This window comes from Staurois parvus, unplaced genomic scaffold, assembly GCF_062004578.1.
Source record: "Staurois parvus isolate SC_StPar_1 unplaced genomic scaffold, SC_StPar_1.0 ptg000061l, whole genome shotgun sequence".
NCBI classification, from domain to species: Eukaryota; Metazoa; Chordata; class Amphibia; order Anura; family Ranidae; genus Staurois; species Staurois parvus.
In genome coordinates, this window is record NW_028317857.1 from 1,578,426 (window position 1) to 1,595,250 (window position 16,825).

At 39.3% G+C, this 16,825-nt stretch overlaps 1 protein-coding gene across 17 annotated transcripts in view; it reads left to right on the plus strand.

Moving 5' to 3' along the window:
* Positions 1 to 16,825, plus strand: part of SVIL (supervillin) — a 345,773-nt gene that overhangs the window by 269,217 nt on the left and 59,731 nt on the right. For 10 of the 17 annotated variants that reach the window (XM_089668670.1, XM_089668672.1, XM_089668669.1 and 7 more), the window contains 5 exons: positions 2,720 to 2,767; positions 3,693 to 3,770; positions 5,227 to 5,295; positions 13,594 to 13,744; positions 13,958 to 14,047. In XM_089668670.1, the coding sequence (XP_089524796.1) occupies positions 2,720 to 2,767; positions 3,693 to 3,770; positions 5,227 to 5,295; positions 13,594 to 13,744; positions 13,958 to 14,047 (436 nt within the window). The remainder of the gene's footprint in view (positions 1 to 2,719; positions 2,768 to 3,692; positions 3,771 to 5,226; positions 5,296 to 13,593; positions 13,745 to 13,957; positions 14,048 to 16,825) is intronic. The other 7 variants (XM_089668668.1, XM_089668674.1, XM_089668675.1 and 4 more) reach the window with 4 other exon arrangements.

The window sequence follows — 16,825 nt, forward strand, 5'->3', positions numbered from 1 at the left end:
TGCATTTAGAGTTCACCCACCCCCCAAAACATCAGCGAGCCGCCACCATGCTTCACAGTGGGGATGGTATTCTTGTTGCTGTAGGCCTTGTTGATGACTCTCCAAACATAACTTATGGTTGTGACCTTTAAAGCTCTATTGTGGTCTTGCCACTCTCTATTTCTTACTGGCAACTCGACCATACAGCTCATTTTTGTTCATATTGTGCTCCTTGAAACAACCACACTGTCTTTTTCAAGAGCAGCCTGTATTTCTTCTGAGGTTTCCTGTGTGTTTTTTTTTTCTTTTTTTTGTTACCCCAAACAATTCTTAAGGCATTTGTGGCTGCAATCTTTCTTTGTCTACCTGACCCTGGCTTATCGAGAGATCCCTGAACTCTCCACTTAAAGGATAAGTTCCCCTTTTTTAAAACCTTCTTCTTATTACACTCATATCCGGGGTGTACTGTGTAACGTGCAGCATCATCAGAACCGAATCCCCCACCCCTCCTTGTGGCAGCGAGACTGGGATCTTCTCCTCGTACTTGCTGCTACAATTCAAAAAAGCGAGGCCGTGTGGGGCTACATCTACACGGCCTCGTCATTGATTGACATATCCCTGCGAATCAATGAGCTACTAGTGCCGACATCTTTTGTGGCTGTGAACTTGTAGTTCTCAATGAGCTACCACAGTGCTGTTGAGCGCTGTTGTACTCCATTTATTCTTCCTGTCCGGTGTAAAAGTACCTGCCAGTACAATATACGGGCAGACCACTTACACTGACAGTCGGCAGGAGACCTGCATTGCACTAGCAATTTACTGATTGCTGGTGCAATGCTTTCCAGGCTCCTAAAACAAAAATAGCCCCCGTTCATACCAATACAATTTGACAGTTCAAAATCGCATACTAAGTCACACCTTGTTTGTGCCTAATGGAACCATACATATCGGTGTGACTTTGACTTTTTGAAAGGTTCCTGCACTCTTTTTTTTGTGATTTCATGTGCAACTTGCATTGACATCTTTAAATTAAGTCTCACAGATGTCAGGAAGCTGCACATGAAATTGCACTGACCAGAGGCCTTGAAATTGCGCTACTTCAGCTGAATTAGCTTGTACAGCGCTGAGCAAACTGTTGGCGCTATATAAATACTGTATAATAATAATTAGCTTGGTTTCAAAGCCCCATTCAGGGTGAACCAAGGGTTAATGCACCTTTTTTTTACCTGCAAAAAAATTGCATTTATTAATTTTTATGGATCATTTATCCTTAAGTAATTTGAACCGTGTGTATATATATATATATATATATATTTTTTTTTTTTTCTTTTTTTTTTCTAATATCTTTTTATATCCTTGTCTATCTTTATAAAGTTCCATTACCTTGTTACACAGGTATTTTGACAGTTCTTTTCTGCTTCCCAGGGCTCAGTATCTAGTCTTCTCAGTGCAGCCACATGAGAGCTAACAAACGTATTGTCTATTAATTCACAGACACAAATTTAAAAAGACACAGATGTGGGAAATTACCTTTTTAATTGGCATTTTGACCTGTGTGTCACCTTGTATGTCTCTACCAAGGCCAAACATTCCAGGGTATGAAAACTTTTGATCAGGGCCATTTGGGTGATTTCTGTTGCCATTATGATTTAAAAAGGAGGCAAACTACTATGTGATAAATAGCTATATATGATCGCTATCCTTTAAATAAGAGTTTTTTTTGGCATGATCAGTCATATTTTCAATATACTTGCCAAAACTTCACAATTTCTGCCAGAATATTGAAACTTTTGAGCACAACTGTATGTTCTGGTGACTTCAATGATCTCTTTTTGCCGTATTCTTGTTCTGCTTCCACCCTTTTGCCATTGTGGGTGTAGCTCATCACTCCCCCCCCCCCCCCCTTCTGCATTCAGCTTTATATAAAATAAGTCAAAGTGGGCCCCTCTCAATAGTTGAGGTGTCAACATTGTGGTAATGATATATCTCGTAATGGGTAGGTAATGCTTTGGCTGATCAGACCACATACCCCCTTCCCATTTTGCTGTCCTGTGTGTGTGTGTATGTATGTATGTATGTATGTGTGTGTGTGTGTGTGTGTGTGTATGTATGTATGTGTGTATGTATGTATGTATGTGTGTGTGTGTATGTATGTATGTGTGTGTGTGTGTGTGTGTGTGTGTGTGTGTGTGTGTGTGTATATATATATATATATATATGTATATATCTATCTATCTATATCTCTATATCTAACGAACACAAAAGAACTGTTTGTATTTAGGACATATTTGTAATTGTGTGTTTTGTAATGAACGCAAAATGGAAAGCAGTTTTGCAAAGTCCGTTATGAATGGCAGCCCAGCATTTATACAAGGTTAGCTACCTAACTTGACAGCATAGTACTACCCTTTCATATTGTAAGCAGAATCTGGGATGATTTATCAAAATGGCTTTTTGCCACACAAGTCTCACTATTCTGAGAATTTTTATTGGTGAATGCCACGCTTATAAATGGCCAGCAATGGGTACCATATGTTTGGAAACTTAGCTGCTGTTGGGCAATGGCTCTCTTGTAAAATCTTTAATTAATGTTGCTTAACTCATGACAGATGAAGAGCTATCGCTCCGTTTAGATCTAAGGAATTTATTTGTGTTCTGTTTATTCGTACCAACCTGTGATAGCTTTACTGGCATAAACGTCAACCTCATTCCTCATCACCCTGTTTGTTTTGACCTGTAGGGAGAAGGGGATAATAAAGATGATTATGTCCACTGTAATCAGCTGTGGGTAAGCCGGACAATGCCATAACGGCTTGACAATAGTGTTTTTAATATTGGCTTTGTGCTGTCAATTGCTTTATGCAGCTTGGAAGAGCTGGCACCAGTGTTTGCAAGGCCTGTAGTGACATCTTCCAAAATCATATCAGCCATTTGTTGGTGCCAGTAAACATTTTTACTATCTGTATTTGAATAAACCTTTTAGACTTTTAGATTCTTGAGTTTAAACCATTGGGTCTTCCAACTCCAGTCTTTGATCACCCCTTAGGAGTTTTTGGTATGTTCCAATGTAAAGATATGTACTCCCTTCAGGGCAAGCCATGATTATGTAGGGGTGGACTGGACTTAAGGAATGTTTCTTATACATATATTAGAAAAGCTGTTAATAAAGGGTCAGTCCACCCAAACAAATATATATTTTGAAAAAAGCTGTTATGGGCTGGGTCAGCCCCTGGCTTTAAGTATCGTGGATACTCCAACAACAAGATCTCCCTACCTAATTGCTGCCTCTATCCCTGTCCACTTGGGAGTTTTGTAGTTTTTGGTTTTGTTTGTTTCAACTCCTCATTTTTGTATTTTCTTCAATATATAGAAAATCTCGAATACCGTCCACAGTGGGTGTTAGGATGTCAAACTCAGAGATCTCACTAATAGAATAACTGAGAGATATAAGGAACTGTTGAGTGATTTACCTCTAACACCTACAAACCACTGAAATTTCAGTTTTGGGTTGACTGACCATATGCATACAATACTGGCAAAATAATGCATGGGCATGGATTTTAAAATTATTTTCTAAGTCTATCCTTTTGAATCATGCCCATGGAGAATATCCCCCACTGCCAGTTAGCAATACTGCATTGTTAACCAATCTTAAAATTCATTTTCTTGATTATCTCTTAATTTTCATGCTTTGCTTCTGCCTCTGTCCTTAGGAACCTGTGTATGCTTCTGTTTACTCTCCTGCTATACCTGCTGCCTATAAATGCCAGTATTTCCTTCCCATAAACCAGGTGAGAAACAGTGTGCACCTTTTAAACACCAGCATAGCTGTTTTTGTTTTTTTTATCCAAGCAGTCAGTCCTTGCATGTGGCAATCACTTGGGATATGTGAAGAAAGAGGATAGCCAACAGATTTTGTTATCTGCAGTAAACTTTTTTTAGTGCGGATACCCTTGTATTATTGGGTGTAAAAACAATGTTTTATTTGACCTACCTTAAAGAGTAACTCCACTTTTGTTGAAGAAAAAAAAAACCTCCCCCCTCCTTCCCCCGGGTCTTCAATGTACATTGTAAGGATTTTAACAAACTTGTTGCAGATTCCTGCATTTTGTTCTGAGGAAAGAGCTGTTTGTGTCCATGTGGAAAGTGAATCTAATGGACGGGATTTTATCATTTTTCTGCTGCTGCACTTGCAGGGCTCTGAGGAAAGTGGCAGGGTCTGCCTCCCTTTAGACATCCTTTAGATATTTCCTGTTGAGAATATCTCACCAAAAATGACATTTTTGTTGCAGGGGATGCCTGAAATCTGATTTGTATCTTAGTGCAGACTTCTGGGAAAATCAGGGAACCAATCACACAAGCAGGAAATTGATTCTGGGGGGAGTTCTGTACACATTCTGCATATAGAACACCTTCGGGTAGCCAAATTGCATTGCATTTTACAGAACATTACATGGTTGCAGATTGAAAAGTAAAGGCCATTTTTAATACAATTACAATGTGACTCGTGTCGCAATTTGTATATGCTGTATAATTTTTCTTTTTCTTTATTTGCTATTTTTTTTCCCACGAAAGTGGAGCTGCCCTTTTAAAAATGTAAAAAAATAATTCCTCCTAGAAAATTCTTTGTCATCTTTGGTGGTGGTTTCCTGGTGTAGACTACATAAATCTTTGTTATTCTCATGTTCTCTGACCCACAAAAATTTTTTGGTGGTCAAATGCCACATTCACATTATGACATTATTTTACATTCAACATATTAATATTTAAAAATCTAGAATTCCTGGCTCTTCAAACCCTACATACATATTTTTCATATTTGGGCATTAAAAGACATGACTGAATATTTATAAGTGTTTGTGCACAAGGTTCAGGCTACCACTTCAGTATAGCAGCTGAACTTCTATACAGATGTTGTGGGGTGGTATTAACTAAGTGCACACCAAGGGGGCTATGTACATACTGGCTTTGCTTGTCTTGAAACTAAAACCTTTTGCTTCTGTGTTAATTTTTAAGGCTTTCCTATTCATACCTGTCATCGTTGCCAGAAATCCTCAAATTGCTAAATGTTCCACCTGTGGTTGTTTTGTATGGTCCAAAAAATCCTCTTGTTAGTGGTTTGTGCTGTAAACCAGTTCTGGCTAATTCCCTGAGGAGCCTGTTTGGTGTGCTATGGCTTTTTCTATACCTCTGTCATCTTTCTCGGTCTTTCCTTATTTTTCTATATTTTCTTTCTTTACTTTCAAGGTCAGTAATGATAGCATGAGGGAGTCCAGTCCACTGATGTTTGCTGAGCGGCATCCTTGGCGATGGAAGGTGAATTCAGAAATGTATAAAGTTGGTAGCACAATAATATATTTCTAAACAGTCTGCTCAAGCCCTCTGTAAGTTGTCATCTGCACACCAAAGTCATGCTTTGAGAAGGTTGCTTCATTGGATCATGATCACACAGTATAGTGTGCAATTTTTGGGGCCAGAGAACCATTTAATCCAGGCATGTGTAATAATGGATCTGAACAAACACTGCATGCTACAGGGTGTGTTTGTGATGCAGTAAAGCAACCATCCTAAAATTTGGTGCGTGGACGATATTTTTTTTTTTCTATAGATATCACAACACACGCTAGTGCTGTGGTATGTTCTTGATAGTCAACTGAAGAAGTGGCTTGTATAGGTTGTGAAAAGTTTTAAGCATTACAGAACAAGTCCCCTTGAATGTAACAAACTACTGCTAGCTGAGCAATAAAGACCTTACAACAGCCTTTAAGCACAGGCACTGTTAGATTATCCAGCAAGACCAATGGGAAGAGTCACTTTAAGCGATACATAATCTCCAAGTCTGATAGCTGAACAATGAAAGGACATCTCCACATATGATCATTCTGCCTTCCTATTCCATCAGCAAGTTCCCAGTGTTAGATCAGGGGATTCTGATCAGCTCACACAATTGCCCCTTTCATTCTCAGCTGATATGCAGAATTTTACTAGACATTACTATAAATACAGGTACATACACTAGTTATATTTTGAGCTGAACGCCAGGGGGGGGGGGGGATAAACAACCCCAACACTGCAAGGATTAAATGTTTAAGTCTAGGGTACCCGTAATAACCATTTTTTCTTACATTATCCTTTGCGCCTCTGTCAGTCAGCCTACTCCCTGATGCTCAGGCTTCTAGGATGTTCTTTTGCATCCTCCCATTCAGTGCAGGGTTTGTGGCACTGTACTGCACAATGGGTGCCATCACAGTCCCTGCGACCACTGGTGTGTTAGTGTAAAGAGACTGTTGTACCCAGTCTTAGAGTGGAGGGAGCCTGCTTGGGGATCAGGTAAGTAAAGGTCCTTGTTAGGCCTCGTTCACACAGGGTGATTCTATGCGAGGCCCATGCAGGGCCGTACTCTGCCAGCATGGGGATGCACAGCTGTTACATGCATCCCCATGCCAGTTTTACATGAGGACACCAGCTGCATGGACACAGCCTGTGTCTCCTCTGTGTGTCACTGTGCCAGCAAAACATGGCCCTGCATGGAGCATGCATGGAACTGCCTCGTGTGAACGAGGCCCTAGGCTTAAATCAGGGGTGTCAAACTGCGGCCCTCCAGCTGTTGGAGAACTACAAATCCCATGAGGCTTTGCAAGACTGACTATTACAAGCAAGACTCGCAAAGGCATGATGGGACTTGTAGTTCCTTGACAGCTGGAGGGCCGCAGTTTGACGCCTGTGGCTTAAATGATCATTTCATCTCTGCAGTGCTTGAGGAAAGAAATTGCATCTTTTCTCTGGAGCTCAGCCTTAAAACATACAACCTTGTATTTCTCTTTGCTTTCTCTCCCAATGACATTGTTTTCACCAGGATAAATGAGAGAAAATCTCTTTAATGGCAGACATTAAAAACCTGACAGACAGTATTCTCCTTCACTATCCAAATCGGGGAGTTTTACTTTGACTCTTTTCCTAATACATATATTTAAATTGTAAATGGTGACTGTTCATTATCTGCCTGGAGTTCCGCTCTAGCACTCTTGCTATATTGAGCGTGAGAACATTAGGTTCAGTATTGGAAGGTCACAGAGTCCTAGAACTGTATGTTCATAGAAGTGTATACGTGTGTCTGGAAATGTACATTTGGCAAGCTGTATGACACAGTGGTAAGTTGTAGTGTCAGAATTTTTCAACAAAGTACAATGTATCTTGGGTATAAATATATATAGATATAGAAAGATTTTAAATTGAGCCTGTCCTCTGATCGTTTTGTGTATCAGTTTAGCAAACCGTGTTTACAACATCCTTCTAAATTAGTTTAATGCTTCCCTGCTTATTGTTTACATACTGCCGGCCCTGTTCCAAACCAACTGCGGGATGCCTCTGTCCTTAATTCACTTGCATCTAATCCAGTTTGAAGTGTTTGGCACAGGTAGTCCAGTCTTGTCAGCTGGAACAGATCCTGAACATCACAGATTAGACCCCTTGTAGAACCAGACTAAAGCAGCAAAGGTCAAACTCCATGTGTCTAGACTGCCTTGGATTGGGCTTATCTCCATCTGTGCACAGCCATCTTCCTGGGAACATCAGCTCAATGGTGAAGCGTTTGAGGTTACCCCAACTATTTGAATACATTAAGAAATATTTTTGAAGACCTGTATTATGTACAAAAGGCTGTTCTGGGAATGACAAGGAAGTCCCCCCCCTTTTCATCCTGTTTTGTGCGGACCGCTGACAGCAGAGCAATGACAGCTTGAATAGCATCATGGAAGATGACCTTAACTGTGACTCTCTGAAGAGCTGCCATATACTGTATAGCAATTTAAAATTCACTTTCAGCAGTCATAGGGACATGAAAGAGTTGCGGTTGTTTGTTAAAAATGTATTTGGCTTATCCGCGAAACAGGAAAAGCTGCAAAGTCTAGTACCTATAGCAACTGACCATGTTGTACTGGACTGGCTGCAGTAAGGTTTCTTCTGATTGGTAGTGATGGGTTACTGCCCTTTGCTGTTAGTAGATTACTACTTGAATATTTATTGACCTGTCTGTATATTTAGACATTTTTTTAAACTTTGAAATAATTTAGTGTGGTTAAATCTGCAATTCAATATATACAGTGCAGTGTAATGAGAATTGTATCAATGTGTAATAGAGCAGCAAATATGTGGTGGCCTCAGGATATGCAAGAAAACAATTTGGTAGTGAATACTATGATCGTTAGTGTACAAATGTCCTTGTTAAAGGGCTGCTAATCCCTGTCCCAAATTTTAGGGTTTTTTTTGTCCAGTTGGGGTTGACGTATGAGAATGAAATTCCTGTGCCAATTTTTGTAAAGGGAGTTCTTTTCGCTCTTGAATTGGGCATCAGTGCTAAATTCCCCCCCTTCTTCTTTTTTTTTTTTTTTTTTTTTTTTTTTTTTTTTTTTTAATAGCCAGTCTCAGTTCAAACATAAGAGGCAGCTGTTTCTGAAGAAAAACTGTAATTTGTCAATTTCAGATAAAAATATTTCTTAGAGTAACAAGGCCCCTTTCACACCTTTGCAACAATGCACATAAAAACCCAGGTTTTAGCATACTCAATTGCAATACACTGTGTTTTGAATGGCATACCAATGCATATATAAAAAAAAGTGCAGAATATGAATACTCTGCATATCCAGAAATAGTACAGGTATGTTTTCTTTCCATGCAATTGTTAATTGCCCATTTAAAGTGGCCAGAGGGCCTTAATGCTTTGCGCATGGAGATGCTTGAGTCTGCCCTAATGGAAACCTTCACTGAAAAATACTTTTGTTGCTGAGTTGTGAAATTGCTGTCATGGCTCCATTATTTTCTTGTCACTGACTTGAAACAAGTTGGTTTCTAAAAGGTAAATAGATTTTCTTTGTTGTTAATGAAGAACAATACAAGTTTATTTTTTACACTTTTGAACCTTAAGACACTACACGGCACCACCGGCCTAAGTTTGCATGTTCTCCTTGTGCCTGTGTGGGTTTTCTCTGGATATTCCTGTTTCCTCCCACACTCCAAAGACATGCTGGTAGGTTATTTGGCTCCTTTCTAAATTGGCCTTAGTATGTGTGTATGAATGTAAGTTAGGGACCTTGGATTGTACACCCCTTGAGGGTTAGGGATTGATGTGAATGTACAATATATCTGTAAAGCGCTGCGTACGTTGGCGGCGCTATACAAGTACCTGAAATAAAATTTAAAAATTGAGAACCAGGGGAGACAACGATGAGTAGTAGTTTGTTGAGTTTATTTAATACAGCACTGTGTACGAGTCAGTCAGAAATTAGGATTCATTATTCTGCCTTCTCCAGGTTTTCGAGATCAAATCTGATTTACTGTACTTTGCACATTCCTCTTTGTGCTGTAAAGTAGTCATGGATGTATGGTTGTAGCAAGTTTTATTGAGCATTAATGGAGTAACCCCTTCATTTTCCACTGACAAGCTGTGGTTCTGTTCATTTCCTTAACTGTTCCCTAGAGTATTAATACTCTACTTAGGGTTATATATTATTCCAGATGTTCTCAGAAATAATAAATGTGAGACTGGCTGGGGTTGTTTCGGATAATATTGAAAGTTTTTACTCACTAGACCAACCTCCGTGCGGCACTTTTTTTCCTCAGTTATTGTTACTGAAATAATACAGTCTTTACACATGTGTATGCAGAACTTTTAAGGCTTCCATCATTCAGCTGCGGCCTATCTACCCAAAATTGAGTCTTTAGTATTGGGTAGGTCCCAGTAGGTCGAATAGTCTTCTCCTTATATCTCTTGATGACCCCAGTGGTTCTAAGCTCTACCTACTTACCAGAGCCATTGAGAAAAGGAATTTTACCGTCCATAAATAAGATTTGGTATATTTTACTCAGACACATTTTTAGGGAGAAATACATGACACTAATTAAGGAAGTTCTGTATTTTTAATACATCATTTACATGTGTTTTTAAATTCAAGTACTGTAGTATCTGTGAATGGCTGCCTATATTGGAGCAGAGATGTAAAATGGAATGTTCATTTATAAAACCAGATTACTTAATCAGACAGACAAAACCAGACCAATATGGGTGCTGACTCTTCATACAATCACCCCACTGTGTATAGACACTGCAAATATACATTATTGAGGCTCAGAAGGTCTTGTACACTAGATCTTGGATGCTTTCAGGCAGTTAAATATACTCAGATGTTCTCTCTCGCTGAAGTAGATTACCGGGGATGCTTTTTTTCCTGTTGTGGTTTTCATCTCCCTATGTCAGATGAAGCCTTACAGTGTCTTTGACAGCATGGGAGCTTCTGATAAAGCTGATGACCATATTTTAAGCAGACAAATGCAAACAGCTCTGCTAAAATATTGGACATATCTAAAGTAAACCTTTCAAAATAGAAACATGCAAGCTGCTTTTTCATGGCCACCTCTGAAAAAATGCTACTTGCTGTTGGTGTTTGGCATCAGTAGTTTTGGGTATTAATGAAGAAGCGCAGGGCATATGTACACAGGCATTTGACTCTGAAGCAAATGAAATGCAGTATGCTTTTAGGTGCTTTTGAGCAGTTTTGAATTTGGCTTTGAGCTTTTCAAAATGCGATTTTGAGCTCCTGAGTTTATTTTGCATTTTTATTGACTTTTATGGGATAGAAAAGCATCTGAAATGCACACCCATCAGTGTCAGATGGTGATGGTTCTTCAGCAAATGCTAGTTCAAGAGATCAAGAACTGGTGGTTGGACAGGTAAGTATTAAGTCTCCTTGTATAGGCTGGCCATGTTTAAAAGCTTTCATTGCAAAGACAGAGTTTTTTTCATTGGTTAAAGAACCGAATGTTAAATATTTGGGCCTTGTGAAATACAATGTTGGGTGTAAATTTTATGTTGATGAAGGATCATAATCTATACCACTGTCTGCAAAAAGGGGAAAGAAAGAGGATGTATCACTGGATGAGACCTCTCTCTGATTAAAAAAAAAAAACCCTTGTGCTAAAATATGCAGAATAGCTTTGAGCAACTTTCAGGATGTTGCTTCTGTTCTTTCTACAATCCAGGCTTTTTCAGTAACACAGTGCAATGATGATGCTCAAACCCAAGTAACCAATCAAATGTCAGATAATTGTTTTCAGTTGGTCCTGAAAGGTAAATGTTGATTCAGTGATATACATATAGAACACCTTATTGCCATAGTTAGAAACACCATTGACAAGTTTCAAAACGTGGACAATGTATCTTGTCCACACAGAAACCACACATTAGAGATCTCTTTTTCTCTCTCACCTTACACCATCCAGTTAGGCCCGTAGATCTTCTTTTGTTCATAGACGTGGGTCACAGCCTTACTGTTTAAATGCCTGCATTTCAGGCAGCAAATCCATGGAGATATGATCCATGTCTGACCCTTCCCTCCACCAATTCACCACCACACATACCTGCTGTCCTCACCTGCTTCCCACCTTCCTACCCCCCCACCAAATCCTTATTACTACCTGCTTTCCATCCCCACTGGTGGTGTATTTTTATAAACTTCACCATGAGTGCACTCAACAGAGTTCCTTAATATTTCCACACCATTCACTGTTGTGTGTTGGTTTTAGATCGCATATCGATATGTGCAAGTATTCTTCCTTGTGTGAATGGACTAAATGACCGTTGTAACTTGTACCTGTTTATTGTTCACTAAACAGTAAAAAAACAGTTTTGGAGAAGATAGCCGATCAGTTCCTATGTTGTTTTGCAGTTTGAACGTTACCTTTGCTTTTCTCTTTTGAATAAAGCAGTAGGTGATCATAAATCTATTAAGATGTGAATGAAATGAATATTTTCTTTTTACAGAAAAGCTTGAGTGGAACTAAACCCATCGATTTTTAGTTTCCCACAACCGTTACAATCAAGGCATCTTGTGAATATCTATCACAGTTGCTTGTGCTCTCGACTGAACTATCAAGCCATCAGATGGCTGGTGTCCTACAGTTGTGCTCAAAAGTTTGCATACCCTTGGAGTGTTGGTAATATACAGTGGGGGAGAATGACTTAAACTGGAGCACTCAGAATCTAGTGCAGCTGTGCATGGTAGCCAATCAGCTTCTAACTTCAGCAATTAAGCTTTGACATTAAAAATGGAAGCTGGTTTCTATGCAGAGCTGCACCAGATTTTACATCATGCGGTTTTAGTATATAACCCCCACTATGTACCATTTTGAAAAAAAACATGAGTGAACAAGCAAAACGCATTTCTTTTTTTTCCTTATGGAATTCATATTCAACTGCAGGTCATAACAGAATGGCACAGTCCTAAAACTAAACATGACAGCAAGTAAACAAATGAAATGACCCCTGTTCAAAAGTCTGCATACCCTTAGTTCTTAATGTGTATTGCCTCCTTTAGCTGTCTTTTGTAATAGTTGTCTGAGACCCCAAATTATTGCAGGTGGTACAGCTGCCCATTTGTCTTAGCAAACTGCCTCCAGGTCATGCAAAGTCTTTGGTCGTCTTGCATGAACCGTCCATTTTAGATCTTCCCAGAGTGACTCAATGATATTAAGGTCAGGAGACTGTGATGGCCACTCCAGAAACTTCACTTTTTTTCTGCTGTAACCACTGGAGGGTCAACTTGGCCTTGTGCTTAGGGTCATTGTCATGCTGAAAGTCCAAGAGCATCCCATGTGCAGCTTTCATGCAGAAGAATGCAAATTGTCTGCCAGTATTTTCTGATAACATGCTGCATACATCTTGCCATCAATTTTCACAAGGTTTCCCATGCCTTTAGAGCTCACACCCCCCCAAAACATTAGTTAGCCACCACCATGCTTTACAGTGGAGAAGGTGCTCTTGTCACTATAGGTCTTGTTGACCCCTCTCCAAACAACTCTTATAGTTGTGACCATAATGCTCTGATTTGGTCTCATCACTCCAGATTATAGTTTGCCAGAAGCTGTGAGGCATGTCAAAGTGTTGTTTGGCTTATAGTCATTGGACTTTTTTGTGGCAATGGACAAGTATGGTTGTATTCTGCTTCTTGAAACAACCGCAGTCTGTTTCCAGAGCAGCCTGTATTTCTCCTGAGGTTACCTATAGGTTTTTCTTTGCATCCTGAACAATTGTTCTGGCAGTTGTGGCTACAAGCTTTGTTTTACCTGTCCTTGGCTTGGTATCAAGAGATCCCCAAATTTTCCACTTCTTAAGTGATTGAACAGTACTGACTGGCATATTCAATCCTATGGATATCTTCTTATATCCCTTTTCCATCTTTGTAAAGTTCCATTACCTTGTTGTGCAGGTCGTTTGACAGTTCTTTTTTTTTTTTTTGTTCCTCGTGGCTCCATATCTAGCCTGCTAAGAGCATTCATGTGAGAGCTAACAAACTTTGACTGTTTATACACACACTAATTGCAGTTTAAAAAGCCACAGATGTGGGAAATTGACCTTTATAATTGCCATCTTACCCTGTGTGTGTGTGTGTCACATCAATTGCAGGTCACACAAAGGCTAAGATGACTGTAAAGGAAAGGAGGGCCTAGTTCTGCCTTAAGCATCCTATTTTTAAAAAAAGCTGTTCTCGATTTACAGTTTTCTTTGGTTAGAGCCATTTTTGCTGTAATAGGCTTGTTGACTATAGATTTTCTCTATTAAAGCAAAGAGTGACTTCTGGCAGTGGGGTGCAAATGACCATTGAAGAAAGGAAGCAGCAGATCACAATAAGAGAAGAGGCCTGGAAGTCAAAAGGAATAGGTGCTGCCAATGACTCAACTCAGTTCACTGTTGCTGGACGCATGGTTAAAAAAGGTTTGTGCCCAAACTTGTTGCTGTATGATGTCTGTCCCGTTGTTTGGGTGTGTATGGTCTGCAGTTGTAGGATTGGCTACACCAACAGTTTCATCTGCAGGTGTATAAATATATGTATGTATTCAATGTAATTGATATGAAAGAGAATGCATTTTTGCTAGCCTGTAATAGGATGCTATTTTGTTGTAATAGTGTATATATTTTTCCATTTAGGCTTGGCTTCACCTACAGCTCTGTCTCCTGTTACATCACCTGTGGCTCTTAAACCAAAATCTACAAATGCCGTTTCCAAACCTGCTGAAGGTAAGTAAAATGGTGGTACATAAAACTTGGTGGTGTTGTGTCGTGAGCATGGTTCACACTTGTAGTCTTGCAACTCGCCCGGATCGGGTGCTGCAAATCATTGTAATCAATGGTCTACATTATTAAATCTCTCAGCATTTACCTTGGATGCTCCTTAGACTCCTAGAGTTTGAGAATGAATATAGGATGTTATTGAACATCCAGGGCTTGCGGTCATGAATGGCAATACTGACGAGTTTGTTTTACCGGACTACTATGTCTTCATACAGAGTTTGTGTACTAATATAATTTATTCATCATGTCTTTGTATCCATTTGGGTATTTTTTACACCAGATTTCAGCGAATACCTAGATTTAGTAATTAGACTAAACATTGTATATATAACATGTGGTCTATTTTACATAATCAATGACAGTGGCAGATGATTGCTTTATTTAGGGATTGTATGATTTTCTGTGCAGTTTGCAGCTGTTGAGAACACTGATTAAAATGCTTGAGCAGTTGTATTGTTTCAATTGGAACCAGTCATACGTGGGTGTTGTCTTTTGAGCCTGTTCACACTAGTGCATTAAAGAAGATCTAGCATTTTTTTTTTTTTTTATAGTTCTGTCTCCTATGTAGTTCTTTCTCATGTTCTTTTTTTCCCATGTAAGTGCTTGCTAGCCCTAGTTATGAGGTTCGAACTATACCCTCCCCTCATGCTGCAGCCGATTAAACAACAGCTACAAAGGTAATGGCTGATTCATAGCTGCAGCTTGTCCCAGCTGTGAGCACTTTCCCAAGGTAAGCAACAGCTAGAGGAATGTAGAGGCAGGGTACATGTCAGCCACGGCATACCTCCTGCCATTGCTTGTCTTGGGAAAGTTCTCTCAGCCAAGGCCAGCTGCAGCTATTAATCAGCCGTCTCCTTCCTAGCTGTTGTCAGATCAGCCGCGGTTAGATGGGAGGGGGAAGAAGCAGGTCAGACCTCAAAACTAGGATTAAAAAGCACTTACAAACATGGGACAAAGTACTACATGTACTCTATCCCATAGGGAACAGAACTGTAAAATAAAAATTATAATGATAGATCATCTTTAAGGTAACTTGCATTGCGCTGCAATTATCCATTAATGTACTACAATCTAGCAAAAAATGGACATGCAGCATTTTTTTTTCTAACACACCTTAATTGTTGCTACAAAATTATATAGGTGCATTGAGGAGCTTTTCAAAATGAATAGCATTAACTTTTACTGCCATGCACTGGTGTGAATGGGCTTTTAGGATTTTGTAAAATTTCATGCATGCAGCATTTTCCAGGTACAAAACAGTGAAAATAAAAACGCACAGCACAAAGAATAAAATAAAGCTTTGCTGCAAGGTGTCCTGAATCCACTGTGGGTGCACTCCATCTTCTAATAGCACACTAGCCATGGGACATGGTTGCAGCATTTTCATATAATATTCATGCATGTTCACTTGCTATTATAGTGGATGTAAAATGCTTACAACTCCATAATCCTGTGAATGCTGATATAAGCACTTATTAAAAGTTCAGTGCCTAAAAACCACAATATCCCTCAGAGTGCTTCATGATTAATTGGTTAGTTCCTACAAAACACCTTTGAATGCCATATACCTGCACTTTAGGTGCTTCTTATAATAATGGCCCCTAAAGAGTTCATACAATCACAGTTTTAATCTTGTATAGTACAAAATGTGAGCGTTCTAAGCAGGATAAGTTGCAGTTTTGCTGTGTCTGCATCCAAGTGATACAATTTGGCTTTTGTCTGTGATCCTGTTACCAAGCACCATGGGATGGATGTTTGACTAGACGTGTGCTGTTTTGCTTGGTGTAACACTTTCATAATGACCTAGCTCCATCTGGAGTCCAGAGGTAGAAGTTGTCTCTTAACCTTTTATAGTTTTCCGAAATGGAAACACTGAACTGAATAACAGAGGTTTTTAGATTTAGAATGAAGATGATAGGTTTCCTACAATCTACTGCTCTTCACAAAAGCTTTTTAGGTATGTATCTAAACGTGAACCACTTAATTTAAACAAATTTACCAGGCTGCGTTGATGTTAAAAATTGTAATTATAGATTCAGATTGGTGTGACCACATTTATATGTTAAACATGCAGTCTCTACTTCCTGCTTGGTAGTGATTTTGCTTTACTGTTTTTTGCTCCCATTATTAGTCTGTCTGCTCAAACTCAACTAAAAACAGACTTTATACAGCTTATTCTGTATTCTCAGTAGTTCAGTAACACCCTAAATATATGTATAAACCATGGAACAGATGATATACGAATTCGTATGTAAAATGTAATGAAATTGACTCGTATGCACTAGTAAGGCAGTGTCCACAGTGTCGCTACTCAGTGTGTCGCATTTTGCGTTTGTGCATTTTTGGCACATGACAGCCCAATGAGTTGAATGGGTTGCCTGTCACACAACAAATGCACCAAAGAAGCTCAAGTACCATATTTTGGCACTGAGCTAATCACATTTGGCTGAGTGATAAAACTCACAACTGCTACCTGCATTTGGGGTGCCATTAAGAAATAATGGCAACGCAAACACAACACACTTTTTTGCACGTGTTTTTGGAAATGCTGGTAGAAGCGTATATTTCTGTCTGCATTTCCATGCCGCTTAGGCGTGAATGCAGAGCTAAGGTGTGTAAAGGTGTGATCAAAGTATTGTAAAATATTTGAATGGTTACAGTGATAATGTTACACAGTTTGTTGGGATCCACTGTAGTTTCCTTTTAAATAGACCTAAACTGCAA